Source organism: Lottia gigantea (assembly GCF_000327385.1).
Source record: "Lottia gigantea unplaced genomic scaffold LOTGIsca_71, whole genome shotgun sequence".
Lineage (NCBI taxonomy): Eukaryota > Metazoa > Mollusca > Gastropoda > Lottiidae > Lottia > Lottia gigantea.
This window is the reverse complement of record NW_008710397.1, coordinates 699761-715684: the sequence shown is the minus strand read 5'-3', so window position 1 is coordinate 715684 and position 15924 is coordinate 699761. Positions and strand designations below refer to the sequence as shown.

The window sequence follows — 15924 nt, the reverse complement described above, 5'->3', positions numbered from 1 at the left end:
ATTATAATTTATATTATATATTATGTAAATGATATAAACCATGTAAATAACATAATTATTTAACATATTGGATTAAGCCAAGTTTAATTTTATATAAGGTAATATCTAATTTGATAAGGTAATATCAACAAGTCTAATTTTATAAGGTAATATGAAGAAGTTTAATTTGATAAGGTAATATCAACAAGTCTAATTTGATAAGGTAATATCAACAAGTCTAATTTGATAAGGTAATATCAACAAGTCTAATTTGATAAGGTAATATGAAGAAGTTTAATTTGATAAGGTAATATCAACAAGTCTTTTATTTATAATGTAATGGCAATGTCTAAGTTTGTGAGGTATTTTTAAGTCTAAAATTATAAAGTAATATCAACTAGTCTGATTTGATAAGGTAATATCAACAAGTCTAATTTGATAAGGTAATATCAACTAGTCTAATTTGATAAGGTAATATCAACAAGTCTAATTTTATAAGGTAATATCAACAAGTCTAATTTGATAAGGTAATATCAACAAGTCTAATTTTATAAGGTAATATCAACTAGTCTAATTTGATAAGGTAATATCAACAAGTCTAATTTTATAAGGTAATATCAACAAGTCTAATTTTATAAGGTAATATCAACAAGTCTAATTTGATAAGGTAATATCAACTAGTCTAATTTTATAAGGTAATATCAACTAGTCTAATTTGATAAGGTAATATCAACAAGTCTAATTTGATAAGGTAATATCAACAAGTCTAATTTTATAAGGTAATATCAAGAAGTCTAATTTTATAAGGTAATATCAACAAGTCTTTTATTTATAATGTAATGGCAATGTCTAAGTTTGTGAGGTATTTTTAAGTCTAAAATTATAAAGTAATGCCTACAGCCTAATATAGGGTTAACGCCAAGTCTAATGTCATAAAAAAGAAACTAAATTTATACCATTACGTCAAGTCTAAATAAGCTTATATATGGTAATGTCAAATATGATTTTAGAAGTTGATTTTAGAAGTTATTATTCTTGGTAAATACTTAAGCATGTCTTGAAGATTTGTTTTGTAAGCTATGTACATATATCAAATGGTGCTTCTGTAAGAATACAAATTAACAATGGGTATGCCATGCCTCATTTCTTTTCTTTCGTATAAATCAATTATTGTTTCATTGGATAGGTTCTGTGAAACTAAAAACTGCATGCATGAAACAAGAAATATGGTTCCAATCATAAGACATGACATCTTATTTGATGAAACAGTTGCAGAAAAATTAGATTTCAGGTTTTCCTTCTAAAAAGTGATACTGGTCTGAGTAAAAATGACTGAATGCCTTAATTGATGTCATGGATCCCAAATTGCAGGAACCAGGCCACGTATTCTCGAAACGATCTTAGCGCTAGGATGTCCTAGGTTCTTACCATCTAACATTGATTCTAGGACATCCTAGCGCTAAGATCGTTTCGAGAATACGTGGCCAGACTTTCAAAAATTGGAATGGTGCAAAGTGATGCTATCAGTGTCCACTATACACATAAAATTTTCAAAAAAGTTGTTTACAATCCCTTTAAGTCAATATAATACTGGCTGAGCATGCCTTATTTCATGATGATAAAAAGATTGTAAGTAGATTAAAGATATATTGTATAAATTGTAGGTAATAACAGATATAATGTATAATTTTATATATATTGTGATATCATTTTAGATATTTTATTTTTAATGTTCATTTTAACATTATTACCTCTGTTTTTAGTCAGACTATAAATAAATATTACTAAATTCCAATTGGGACTTTTATCTGGCAGTTACATTTTACTAGACCTTTCAGTCTATTATGTGTGGGACAAGGCCTGGAGCCTGTGTGGCTCAATAAGAAATTTAGCCTGTGTGGCTTAATTTGTCTCAATTACTTAGGCCCTGTTCCTCTGAGCTATCAAAAAGGATCAAAAAAGCATAAAATATGTGTGGCTCATTTAGGGTCTTCGGCCTGTGTGGCTCAATAAGATTTTTCCAATTATGTTGTTGCTCAGCTATGCCTTAAGCCTTGTTTACTCAATTAGGACTTAAGCATGGTGGCTTAATTTAGAAGGTACTTTTTCTGATAAAGTCAACGAAATAGTTCAGATCTGAGCCACCATAAAGAAAGAAGAAGGTATTTTATATAACAAAAACACAATTTATTCTTCTAAAAATATTGGAATTATTATGGATTAAAAAAATGCTGAAGAGTTTGTTCTAAAACAACATTAAAGGATGCTTGCTTTCTGTAGCTAAAATTATATTTTACTAAACAAAACTATGCAGTTTGCACGAGGAAATTTTTTTAGAAAAAGAAAGTTCACTTTGACAGGTCAAAATCACATCCTTAAACATAATGAGTAAACTGTAAGTAAAATGTCACAAACTACTCAGAAGACTGGTTCCTTTAAAACCTTGCTCTTGACTGGAATGAACTGTAATAAAACAGGAATTATGTGAGTTCATTGTTAGTGTATTGGCATTATATTTATAACTACTTAGGCCATACAAAATAAATAGTCTGTTTTACAGGCCCAAAAATGCCTGATTGTTGCCTTAATATTAAATGTACATTATATTTGTGGTATTGAGATTGAACCATGGACCTTTGGGTTAGCCAGTAAATGTCTTGCTCACTGAGTCATCTGTGCACCCCTATACTGAAGAGAAAAATTGATGACAAAGGTGTGACAAATAATATACAAACCTGTTAAAATATCTTCTATGACTGAATGATCTTCACTTGGTTCATCAACCTAATAATAAGTCAAAAAATTCATTTACCAAACTTTAATAAAACGACAAACAGCTCTTTATTAATATCATAAAAACTGCGCATTATACACACAAATATACAGTATTAGACTGAGAAAATTTGAGAGTAAAATAAATATTTACCTTTACTAGTATATTACAGGCAGGATAAATTTTTAACTGTTGTAATGTAGCTGTATTATCATTAAGGATTTCACCATCTAATATTAATGTTTGATCAAATGGAGGTACTGAGAATATATTCATAATCTACAATATAAAATAACAGGAGCTCATAATCTACAATATAAAACAACAGGAGCTCATAATCTACAATATAAAACAACAGGAGCTCATAATCTACAATATGAAATAACAAGTATTCATAATCTACAATATAAAATAACAAGTATTTATGATCAACTATAACAAGAATTTATAATCCACAATATAAAATCACAAGTATTTATAATCTACAATATAAAACACAAGCATTTTATAATCTACAATAACAAACATTTATAATCTACACTTAATCTACAATAACAAGCTAACAAGCATTTATAATCTACAATTAATCGACAATAACAAGCATTTATAATCTACAATTAATCTTCAATAACAAGCATTTATAATCTACAATAAATCTTCAATAACAAGCATTTATAATAACAAGCATTTATAATCTACAATAAATCTTCAATAACAAGCATTTATAATCTACAATTAATCTACAATAACAAGCATGTATAATCTACAATTAATCTTCAATAACAAGCATAACAAGTATTCATAATCTACAATTTAAAATCATACTATCCAATGAAAAAATCAATCTATTTTAAATATTTTAAGGATATACCTGATAAAATTAAATACCTTAATTTTAAGTTCTTTAAGTGTCATGGAAGATGATACATTGATTTCTTTTTCACCTCGAACTTTTCTTCGACGCTGACTTTTTCTTCTGGAGATCTCATCTGGGTCTATCTTCTGCATCTTGTCTGGAGGTTCAATATTATTGTCATCCACCTGAAACAATAGATCAACAATATATCGACTCCAGATCAGAAACAAAATAGAGCCCTGTGGTTTTGCAAAGTGACATCAAGGCACCACATTTTTTTTTTGCATTAAGTCTTGCATAATGCAGTACAAAAGAAAAATGTATTTTCTCCTTAAGTCTGTCATTTTACCCTAACTGAAGTGGCTTTATAAAATAAAAAATCAAGTTTTGGTCTAAATTTAATTACCACCATAACCATATCTTTAAAAATCATCTGATAAAAAAGGAAGTTACCTCATTCAAATTTTTGTCTTGTGTACCAGTACCATTTGCTAGTGTGTTGATGGACAGATTATCAACACTAACTTGACCCTGAGTCACTACCTCCTTATAAACATATATCACAGTATTTCGAAAATTATACTTCTCATCTTTCTCAGCCTGTAGCCTCACCTGTTGACAGGTCTCACAAACACCTACAAATATCAAAATCCAAGACCTAATTTACATTAACCTATATCATCATGTTAAGATAACATTGGACAAATGGTGTTTGTGGGTTCTAATCTTGGTCACTGGTGGAAGTCTGGAAAACTTAAGAAAGATAATATAATCCAGGAAGGATCAATGCCAAGAGGTTTGGCCATTTTCTTTTCTTCTTTCACAAGGTAAAAGCTTTGCCCACTATGTGTGAAAAATTCTTCAACATCATCAAATTAAGTGACAAGAACCTTCTAATTAATATACAACAATTCTCAACATCTTTTCAGTCTACAAACCTGGTATAGTGATTGTAGTAAGATTGGTATCACTATCTTCTTTATATCTTATAATATTAATATCAACATCACAACTCATATAACTACATAGTATTTTCCATTCATTGGGATATAATAACACTCTAGAATAGATATAAACATCACAACTCATATACCTACATAGTATTTTCCATTCATTGGGATATAATAACACTCTAGAATAGATATAAACATCACAACTCATATACCTACATAGTATTTTCCATTCATTGGGATATAATAACACCCTAGAATAGATATAAACATCACAACTCATATAACTACATAGTACTATCTTCCATTAAATGGGATATAATAACACCCTAGAATAGATATAAACATCACAACCACAAATGGCTGATAATTAAGTACTTACCACCCACAACTGAATGATGATAAAGTACTTACCACCCACAACTGACTGATGATAAAGTACTTACCACCCACAACTGACTGATGATAAAGTACTTACCACCCACAACTGACTGATGATAAAGTACTAATCACCTACAACTGACTGATGATAAGGTACTTACCACCCACAACTGACTGATGATAAAGTACTTACCACCCACAACTGACTGATAATAAAGTACTTATCACCCACAACTGACTGATGATAAAGTAGTTACCACCCACAACTGACTGATGATAAAGATCTTACCACCCACAACTGACTGATGATAAAATACTTACCACCCACAACTGACTGATGATAAAGTACTTACCACTCCTGACTGACTGATGATAAAGAACTTACCACCAACAACCGACTGATGATAAAGTACTTACCACCCACAACTTATGGATGATAAAGTACTTACCACCAACAACTTGATAATAAATTGTGTTCACTATATTGGAAAACAAAACTTACACATTGGATTGATGATATAATTCTTGTGCTGAGTAAAGAAATTTGTTGTGTTCACATAGTAATATTTGATTGTTGATACATGTAATAGGTAAAGTTCTACCATTATCTCTATAAGGCACAAACAAACGTATCTTAATATTCAATTCATTAACTGATAAACAAAGAAAAGTTCTGCTAATGGTATAATCGTACTTTATGAAAAACCATGAATTTTTTAGATGAATTTTAGAGAATTTGACTTGTTCATTACTCTAAATTTGCTGTGAAAGCAAAGGTCTGTATCGCTTTCAAATGTCTGTATGTAAAAATATAGCCTAATCATGAATTAAGGGGTTATTTGTTCTTTGGTCTTCAAAAGGGGGAATTGTTCAGCTAAGCTAATCGTTTATATTATTCAAAGATTACAATCAAAGTTTGAGCCTTCTTAGGCATTGGTATGTTTGAAAGTTAAAAAGACGAGTCAATACCCAAATTTATTTACATATATTCAAAGTCCAAATCAACCCCAAATCAATTGCAAACAATTGCCTTTGAGCTAAGGAGCAGATATAGATATCAGGATATTCAGTTTCCTATAAGTTTAGTCTCTTACTTGATGTATTTCCTCCACTCGGTAGTAAATATTTTACTAACAATATACAGTTGTGATAAAGACTGATCCTCTAGACTAGGTCTACGTCGATCAAAATATAAATCACATAATTCATTTTTCTGTTCTTCTATACGTTTCTTCTTTAATAATTTAATTTCACTCTTTTCTAAATTAATTGCCTGAAAATAAGAGGAGTGGTTATACTATTAGTTTGCATCTTATTGAGCTAATTCTGTAAGCCACTATGATTGCACATAAACATAGAATGAATGAAAAATCTATTACTATGTATAACTAAATTCAAATGAGCCCTGTTTAACAGGTTGTAGATAATCCCGATATCTGCATGGTTTTTTAATTGGAACAGAATATTCAATGGAATATATAAACTGACCAGAAAGGAGTTAAACCGCACAATTCAATCTGTAACCTTAATGTGCAGATAAACAAGGCTCCACTGTACATCTAGTCTAAATTAGTGTATACCTGGCATTGTGGACAAACAGGGTGGTCTAAAGTATACTGTTTAGATTGAGGAAAGTAACCATATAAAATCTTCCACACATCTTCAGGAATCATTTTACGAGTATTTTCATCACAGCTTAAATTTCCTGCAAAATAGGTGAAAATATCAGCAAAATGAAAGTAGCAACATTACTTGATAAAGACAAGCATGGCATCATCATGATAATCATGAATTATCACATGATAAATCTGTATTAAAACTTTCCATGATCATCACATAATAAATCTGTATTAAAACTTACCATGATTATCACATAATAAATCTGTATTAAAACTTACTATGATTATCACATAATAAATCTGTATTAAAACTTACCATGATTATCACATAATAAATCTGTATTAAAACTTACCATGATTATCACATAATAAATCTGTATTAAAACTTACTATGATTATCACATAATAAATCTGTATTAAAATGTAATATGATTATCACATAATAAATCTGTATTAAACTTACCATGATTATCACATAATAAATCTGTATTAAAACTTACCATGAGTATCGCATAATAAATCTGTATTAAAACTTACTATGATTATCACATAATAAATCTGTATTAAACTTACCATGATTATCACATAATAAATCTGTATTAAACTGACCATGAGTATCGCATAATAAATCTGTATTAAAACTTACCATGATCATCACATAATAAATCTGTATTAAAACTTACTATGATTATCACATAATAAATCTGTATTAAAACTTACCATGATTATCACATAATAAATCTGTATTAAAGCTTACCATGATTATCACATAATAAATCTGTATTAAAACTTACCATGATTATCACATGATAAATCTGTATTAAAACTTACCATGATTATCACACAATAAATCTGTATTAAAACTTACCATGATTATCACATAATAAATCTGTATTAAAACTTACCATGATTATCACATGATAAATCTGAATTAAAACTTACCATGATTATCACATAATAAATCTGTATTATAACTTACCATGATTATCACATAATAAATCTGTATTATGACTTACCATGATTATCACATAATAAATCTGTATTAAAACTTACCATGATTATCACATAATAAATCTGTATTAAAACTAAAACTAGGTTCCATTTGATCTGCTGTATTACCTTTAAAATAAAACAGAATCATTTTAAAGGGATTGTAAAGAGATTTTCTTAATTTTTTATGCGTATCGGGGACATTGATAGTATCAATTTGCACCATTCTAATTTTCAGTCAGATGTCTGTGGTTCCTGTAGTTCCACAAACTAAGTGTTTGATGACATCACTGATCACAAAATATGCTTATATCATATAAGGCCCTTATCAATCAACAAACAAATCAACAATGTAAATTTTAATATAATAATTACCATTGACATCATCATCATTATTTTCAGGACTTGTAGCACCATTACCGGTACCATTACTATTACCATTAGGCACTCTTTCTTCACTCTCTAATTGTGACAATGCTAATCTCTTCCAACTTCTCAACGATGACTTACCAATCCAATACAATTTCTCACTAAAATTCAATTTAACAAATTAACACAATTATAACAATGAATAAGTTTGTAATGAAATGAAATGAATGGTGTTTTAAGTCCTTGTTTTGATGCACAAAAGTGAGTTAATGAAACTATGCAAGTAAGTCTAAAAGCATGTTTAATACAATTTAAACTGCACAAATATTTTGAATGATATTTACCTCTTATTTATATTTTTCATTAAAGATGAAATTTTCTGATCATCAGCAGCCATTTTGAGTTTTAATTGTATCACTTGACAACGCCTGACAACACATGCTTTACATAATACTTCCTGACTAATAACATAAATGTGCATACTTTTAATTTTAAAAATGAAATGAAATGAATGGAGTATTATGTCCTACTTTTCTGCACCATATGGGCTACTGAAGACGGGCAACACCATGCAGGGTGCAATGAAATTTTGCCAGGACAGCGACATTAGCCTGGTCTTTTTTGATTTCCAACTGTCGAGGGGTCTTTAATGTGCACAGCCTGTAGCACATGGTGCCTCGGTTTATTGTCTCATCCGAATGTCTAGACGCTTTTCCATGTCAGCCCCTCTTACCTGCATCACTGACAGGGGGAAACCGGGTTGAAAAATCCGAAGGTATTACCTCGACCTATGCCGGGATTGAACCCCGGACCTTCAGGTTAGCGAGCAAGCATTTGGGAAGAAGATATGTAGACTGAATGTAGTCAAACAACCATTTTGTCAAGAATCAAGATTGCCTCGTATTTCCACTTACCCTTTTAATCTGGGTCCACCATTATATAAATTATACAGTTGTTGACCACCATTAATATTGATACATTTTACTTTACATATCATATCAGGGTCTAATCTAATATATAATACAAATATAGAAATACTGAAACAGAACCTGAAACATGTCTAAATTATTACTGTATAGCTAAACTATTCCCATTTCTAAGACTAAGGTACGATTGATCGAAAGGACAAAAATCATAAAGAAGGGAATAAACATACTTTTGATGAGGACATAATAAGATTGAGTTGTCTATTGGTAAGACATCATTGGGGTTACTTAACCATTTAGATAACCATTCACTATTTATCCATTCCATATTGTCTGCAAATAAAATGAAATGAATGGAGTTTTACGTCCTACTTTTCTGCACCATACGGGCTAATGAAGATGGGCAATGCCATGCAAGGCGCAATGAGGGAAATTTTGCCCGGACAGCGGTGTTAGCCTGCTCTTTTTCCATTTCCAACTGTCAAGGGCACAGTCTGTAGCGCAGAGTGCCTCGGTTTATTGTCTCTTTCGAACAACTAGACGTTTTTTCCATGTCAGCCCTTCTTACCTGCACCACTGACAGGGGGAAACCGGGTTGAAAAATCCGAAGGTTTTATCTCGACCTATGTTGGGATTGAACCCTGGTCCTTCGGGTTAGCGAGCAAGCGTCTTTAGAATGCATTAAGAAATGTCTGATAGAAAATTAGCCAGGATTTACAAAGTATTGAATATATTACTTCTCTTTTGGATGGTAGTCTTGATGTAAAACAGTCTAATAACCAGTGAAAAATATCTAATATTCTTACCTATTTGTTGTCTTCCATCATTTATTAATAATGACTTATAGATTGTCTGTATTTCACTTTGTTTAGCTTTACCATTTTCTATATTACAATCCTAGAGTTATACATATATAATACATGTACAAATGAAATGAAATGAATAATAATAATAAAAATAAATGAAACTTTTTATATCATACACTCATACAACAAGTGAAATGAAAAGAATTGGGAATTTCACTTTTTATATCATACACTCATACAACAAGTGAAATGAAAAGAATTGGGAATTTCACTTTTTATATCATACACTCATACAACAAGTGAAATGAAAAGAATTGGGAATTTCACTTTTTATATCATACACTTATACAACAAGTGAAATGAAATGAATTGGGAGTTTCACTTTTTATATCATACACTCATACAACAAGTGAAATGAAATGAATTGGGAGTTTCACTTTTTATATCATACACTCATACAACAAGTGAAGTGAAATTAATCGGAATTTTTCAAATTAAAATTGTACACTGCTTAATAAAAATAGCAAAAAAAGGACATAAATGCACTCGTTCCTTTAAAAATAACTAAACACTATGTATTAATACAGATTAACTTTATTATTGTGACAAAATATTTTACACTTACCCTAGAATTCAAGATTTCAGATATCCAACTATTAAATTTTTCATTATCTTTCTGAATGTAATCTTGAACAGCTGATGGTAATAAATTATATTCATCTTCATAGTTAACTAACTTTTCTTAAAGGAAATAAAAAAAAATCATAACCAAGTACACCCCTCCACTTAATATTGAACTTTTCCACACATGCATTTTTTTTCAATATGAAACTGTTTATGTTTGATTGGAAGAGCCCATTTGTAAAATATGGGGGTGTTATGTGACCTGTTATGTAATCCCAGGTTCAAATATGTCTCTAAATGAAGCCAGAAATGATATCTAACTGATGGATGCCAGAAACTGCGCTCTTTCAGAGCGCTCACGGCCTTGTCATTCAATTGTACCTTGAAAAAACTAGGATGGCTATTGGGCTCATTTCATGACTACCTCATTGCTTTTGTCAGCTTGTAGATCTTGACTTGCAATTTGAGCAGGGAGATATCAGTTTCCTCTGTGTAAACAGATGATAATTTCATAAGCGATACTCTTTTCCCCTTAGGCCAGACCAATTTATTTTTTTGTTTTACGCCTCCTACCTCAATTTTCAGAAAAAAAAAAAAAAACAAAACAACCTTCATTCCTGGTGAGAAAAACAAAAACCTCATCAGAAACTCCCATTTTTACTAAAATATATTATTTTTGATCAAATCTATACTGAGAAAGTGGGGAAAATCAGGTACATCCTTGCTTTTGTAAGGTTTTTTTCCTCTTGTTCTGGTCATAATTCTCTTTACCTTTATGTTCACTGTCTTGCCGACTATAAACTAACATATAAGCATTCTTAGACGAATGGAATCCTTTACTGGTTTTCGGAATTTTCTGTTCCTTTCCCAATAAATCTAAAAAAAGACAAGACTGTAAATTCCATTTCTGTATAACTCAGCTGTACAAGATGTCTTGAAATTCAGACAGTTTCAAAATGTTTCAAATTGATTTGATTATACGGTAAGTCAATAATTATTGCAATGATTTAGAGCCCCGGTTCCCAACTAGGGGTGTTGGGGTATGGCCAACTGATGTAGGAGAATTTATTTTGAATTGAAAGAGTACCTCACATCATCACATGCTGAAAGTGTGGATGAAACAAATTTTTGGGGGTGTGAAATGTCCAGGTGATTGCTTCAGGGGTGTGAAGGCTGAAAAAGGTTGGGTACCACTGATTTAGAGGGTCAAGCCATGTAAATATATATTTGTGAAAATAGAAAGCAATTTAAGCTATCCAGAATCTGATGTTAATTCTGAAAGTGTCAGGGATAACAGACCTTGAGTTCTGGCAAAGATAAGGGATTAGAAAATAGCCACTCACCGGCTTCATCCTCTGTACCAAGCTGTAATTTCTTGCCCATCATTTTATGAATATTTTCATCATTAAATCTATACCAGGCTGTCTTATCATCTGACAGTATATGAGCTGTATAATGCCCACTATAAGCACTGGGTCCACTGTGTATCAGAACAGCTTGTAATTGATATACTACAGGTTTATCTGTAAGTTTGAATTTTATGGCATCATAATTCATAATGTCTTATGAAGGAATAATCTATGTGATGTCACTTAACACCTGATCCACAGAAAGAAAATGGGCCTAAAACTGCCCTTTCTCAGAAATGTAAGACACAACGTAACCTTTTTTATGTTTATGTTATGACACAATGTAACCTTTTTTATGTTATGACTCAACGTAACCTTTTTTATGTTATGACACAACGTAACCTTTTTTATGTTAGTACAAAACGTAACCTTTTTTATGTTAAGACACAACTTAACCTTTTTTATGTTATGACTCAACGTAACCTTTTTTATGTTAGTACAAAACGTAACCTTTTTTATGTTAAGACACAACTTAACCTTTTTCATGTTATGACACAACGTAACCTTCTTTATGTTATGACACAACATAATCTTTTTTATGTTTGAGCTATGATCCTTGTTCTGGATTCAAATATGACTGATGCATGAATAAGTTCTAGACTATCCCCCTTTTAAGATGCTTACCTGTGTGTAAATATTTACTCATATCTAGAGTATCAGGAAATTGTAGAAAACTATTTAGTTTCTTCTTATGTCCAGTCTTTTTATCAAATATAAATCGTAATATCTGAAGGTTTAATACCGGTGGTATGGTATCTAGACGTATAGCTCTCGTAGCATCTTGTTTTTCTTGACAATATCGACACAAATACCTATTCTCTCCTTCTAGCACTTCTTCCTAAAATCATTGAATAGATCATTAGGGATTCTTAATTAATTAATTGTGATTTATATCCATAAATAGAGACCAAGTATTTTATCTGTGTTTTGTAAACATGTCTATTTTGAATTGTGTAAATATTTGTTTTGTTTTTTTGTAAACACGTCTCTTCTGAATTGTATAAAATTATTGGTTTTGTGTTTTGTAAACACATGTCTCTTCTGAATTGTGTAAATATTGGTTTTGTGCTTTGTAAACACATGTCTCTTCTGAATTGTGTAAATATTGGTTTTGTGTTTTGTAAACACGTCTCTTCTGAATTGTGTAAATATTGGTTTTGTGTTTTGTAAACCCGTCTCTTCTTAATTGTGTAAATATTGGTTTTGTGTTTTGTAAACACATATCAGTTCAGTGCAATGTTTTGTAAACACATTAGTTTTGTGTTGTGTAAATACATATTGGTTCTGTGTTTTGTAAACACTTGTTTTGTGTTTTGTTAACACATATTGATTCTGTAAAGTCATTAAGAATTCAGAATACATTACCTGTAAGAAATTGTCTAAAGCTTGTTGTAATGTCTTTTGTCCTTGTATATTTAAATCTAATTCATAAAACATAGAACTAGTTTTAGATTCCCCACCACAATTCTTACACCTGTAAGACATAGTATCATTTGGCATTTCTTCAAACATTATTCTGTCTATGACCTTATTTTCAACCAAATTCAGAATCTAAATGGACAATTGCAACATAGATATACTGTCTTGGACTATAACATAAATTCATTACCGTACACTAAACTTATGTTGTGACATGAAAATGATGGATTGCTTCCATATATGCCCACATCAGAATGTATCATTGAAATATAAAGAAGCTATTGCATATTCATTTTTCGAGAAAAAACAAGGTTAAAACTCCTAAATTTTTTCAGGATTTAAATAGAAACAAAAATTATTAGACTTACAATATTTTATATATCTAAAAATTGGTGCAAATTGATGCTACAAGGTCCTCAATACACATAAAAAAGTTTAGAAAACCTCTTTGCAATCTCTTTCAAACAAAATAAAACTTACGTAATAACATAAAAATATTGTCCACGAAACTGTTCTTGAATAATATTCAATTCCACGGTTTGACACATAGCACTCTCTAAAAGGTTTAAAAATAATTTACAAAATTCTTGAGCATCCTGAAAAAAAAAATCAGGCATAACTTGACTCAGGTCAAGTGAGTTCTGAGGTAGCTCAAGGAAATAATTGAAATTTAAATATAATTATTGAAAATTTTATTATCAGTTTGATAAATAATAAAAGTATATTGTTCAGAGCTTACTAACATTATCAATATTCAATATACAACAAACCCTCCTCGCATAAATAAATATAAAAAAATGCTTACCTGTTGTAGGCCTGTATCTAATCCTAAATGATTGATAAACCATGTAGGATCAATAAACCTACAAGTATAATGCACATAATTTCTGTAAAAAGTGGTGGCACATTTACTATGTAGATATAAATATTGCCAAGTTGATCTTGTATTCAAAAAAAGTCTGTACACTCCTTTGATTTTTTCAAAAATCGAGAATACTTTTCTATTTAGCAAATTCACGAACTTTCTGGCTCTCTGAACCTGAAAAGTTATATTCTCACTGCTGCATGGTCATCAAATTTCTATTTAGCCAATTACTAATAATAGAAAAGCCCATACCGTTTTTCACTATATCTTAACAAGGAAAATATCAGTTGAAGTTGTCCACATATACTTGATGGAGTCCAGTTTTCATCTGAAAAATAAGTTGTATAATATTCACTGTAGAATGAATGAGATTTCATTTCTTCAGTTTTAGACTTTTAACTTAAGTCTACAAGTAGATGTTTTTCCATATACCTTTCCTTCCTCAAATATGGGAGAAGAAAAATCAGTTTGGATATTATGATAAAATGTCTGCTGTCCAAACCCAAAGCCTCCACACACGCAGACCACATTATCAGGAATTTAAAAAGTTCTGCAGAGGAATCTACAATGAGCAATACATTACTGAAATAAAGATAGTGAACCACAGCCGTATACGCCCACCACGGCATGCGGATGGTAAATATTCAAGATTTTAGGGCAAGGGCAATTTGAACTTGATCTTCGTTTTATGAACATGTATACACATACCGAATTTCATTTGATTCCATCAAAAAATCTAGTTTTTAGAGCATTTACAAGCAAATGTTGACTGACTGACGGACGGACGGATCGACCGACAGACGGGGGTGCCAACAATATACGTCCACATAGAGAGATGTGGGCGTATAAAAAAAAGAATTAAAAATACAGAGAAAGTACCAACAAAGGCGATGAAAATCAAATAAAGAACAATGCGATCAATCAATGAGAATGTAGAGTTAATATAAAGTCAAGCCATACCTACAACATCTGTAGAATCACTATCTCTCCATTTAAATATAGCTTGTCTAACAGCACTATTATGAAACCATAGTTGAAGGAATGTATTAACATAACATGTAGCTCCTAGATTCTTCAAACCTACATAGGAATTCTGAAATTTACACAAAAAATATGTTATAAATGTGAATACATATTACAAGAGCCAAATGTCCTTATAACTTAGAAATGTAACTGTTCATCAAAATTCTTAGATTCTTGTTTTCTAGTCTTTCTATGTGTCACAAATTGTGATTGTACTTGTATCATTCTAAAAGATGTCTGTGGTTCTGGCAATTCAAGAAAAACAATACAAAAACCAACAGAAATAATCATGGTTCCAAATGATTTAACTGGCAACAATAATCTACCCCGATTTAGTTAATGAAAATTCACTGCTGCAGAATTTGTTCTGAATTTGTCACCTTTTCTCGTCTCTCAACTTCAGGATCGAAATCAGTGTATTTCCTTAAATCAAGTTCACCTAGCCACTGTTTTTCACCAATACCATTCAAACAGAATGGATTTCCTTTACAATTTCTTCTGTAATAAATTAACATAATGGCCAAGTTAGAAAGATGAACTTTTAATAGAATAATTTTTTTTTATTTAAATCAAAAGAAGAAAATGGTGCCACTTTAATTCCATCCGGGCTCTTATTTTTAAATTCACAATTCTAGCTCTCTTTTTATTAGCCATGATATATAACATCAAACTTCCAAAGTAGCTTGTCAATTGGCCTTCTGACAAGATTAACGGTACTTACTTGCAGGTACCTTGTAAACAAGGTTTGACTGGTATCCTGTAGGCAGTAGCTACATTATCATCTGTCACATTATCAGGTTGAGTTGTATCAGCCCATTTCCAGGCTTCTTTATCCAGTTGAAGCTTTGGCGGCATCTTAATGACAGTTCACACCTAAGTTTAAGATTAGAAGACACTGAACTGTTGTACATATTTCAACTAGTATGGAACAGATT

At 30.8% G+C, this 15924-nt stretch overlaps 1 protein-coding gene across 1 annotated transcript; it reads right to left on the bottom strand.

Annotated features, from left to right (window-relative positions):
• Nucleotides 1–2640: 2640 nt before the first annotated feature.
• Nucleotides 2641–15844, bottom strand: LOTGIDRAFT_130809 (hypothetical protein; the record flags this gene model as incomplete). The annotated part of the gene is made up of 25 exons (XM_009065863.1): nucleotides 2641–2763; nucleotides 2906–3031; nucleotides 3641–3793; nucleotides 4062–4243; nucleotides 4547–4668; nucleotides 5442–5549; nucleotides 6034–6212; nucleotides 6520–6644; nucleotides 7612–7665; nucleotides 7924–8078; nucleotides 8262–8378; nucleotides 8832–8927; nucleotides 9074–9176; nucleotides 9650–9740; nucleotides 10275–10369; nucleotides 11045–11149; nucleotides 11617–11796; nucleotides 12307–12520; nucleotides 13048–13156; nucleotides 13582–13697; nucleotides 13907–13964; nucleotides 14219–14294; nucleotides 14927–15059; nucleotides 15370–15487; nucleotides 15711–15844. 25 exons carry the CDS (start codon nucleotides 15842–15844, stop codon nucleotides 2641–2643), a joined length of 3072 nt encoding a protein of 1023 aa, XP_009064111.1.
• Nucleotides 15845–15924: the final 80 nt, after the last annotated feature.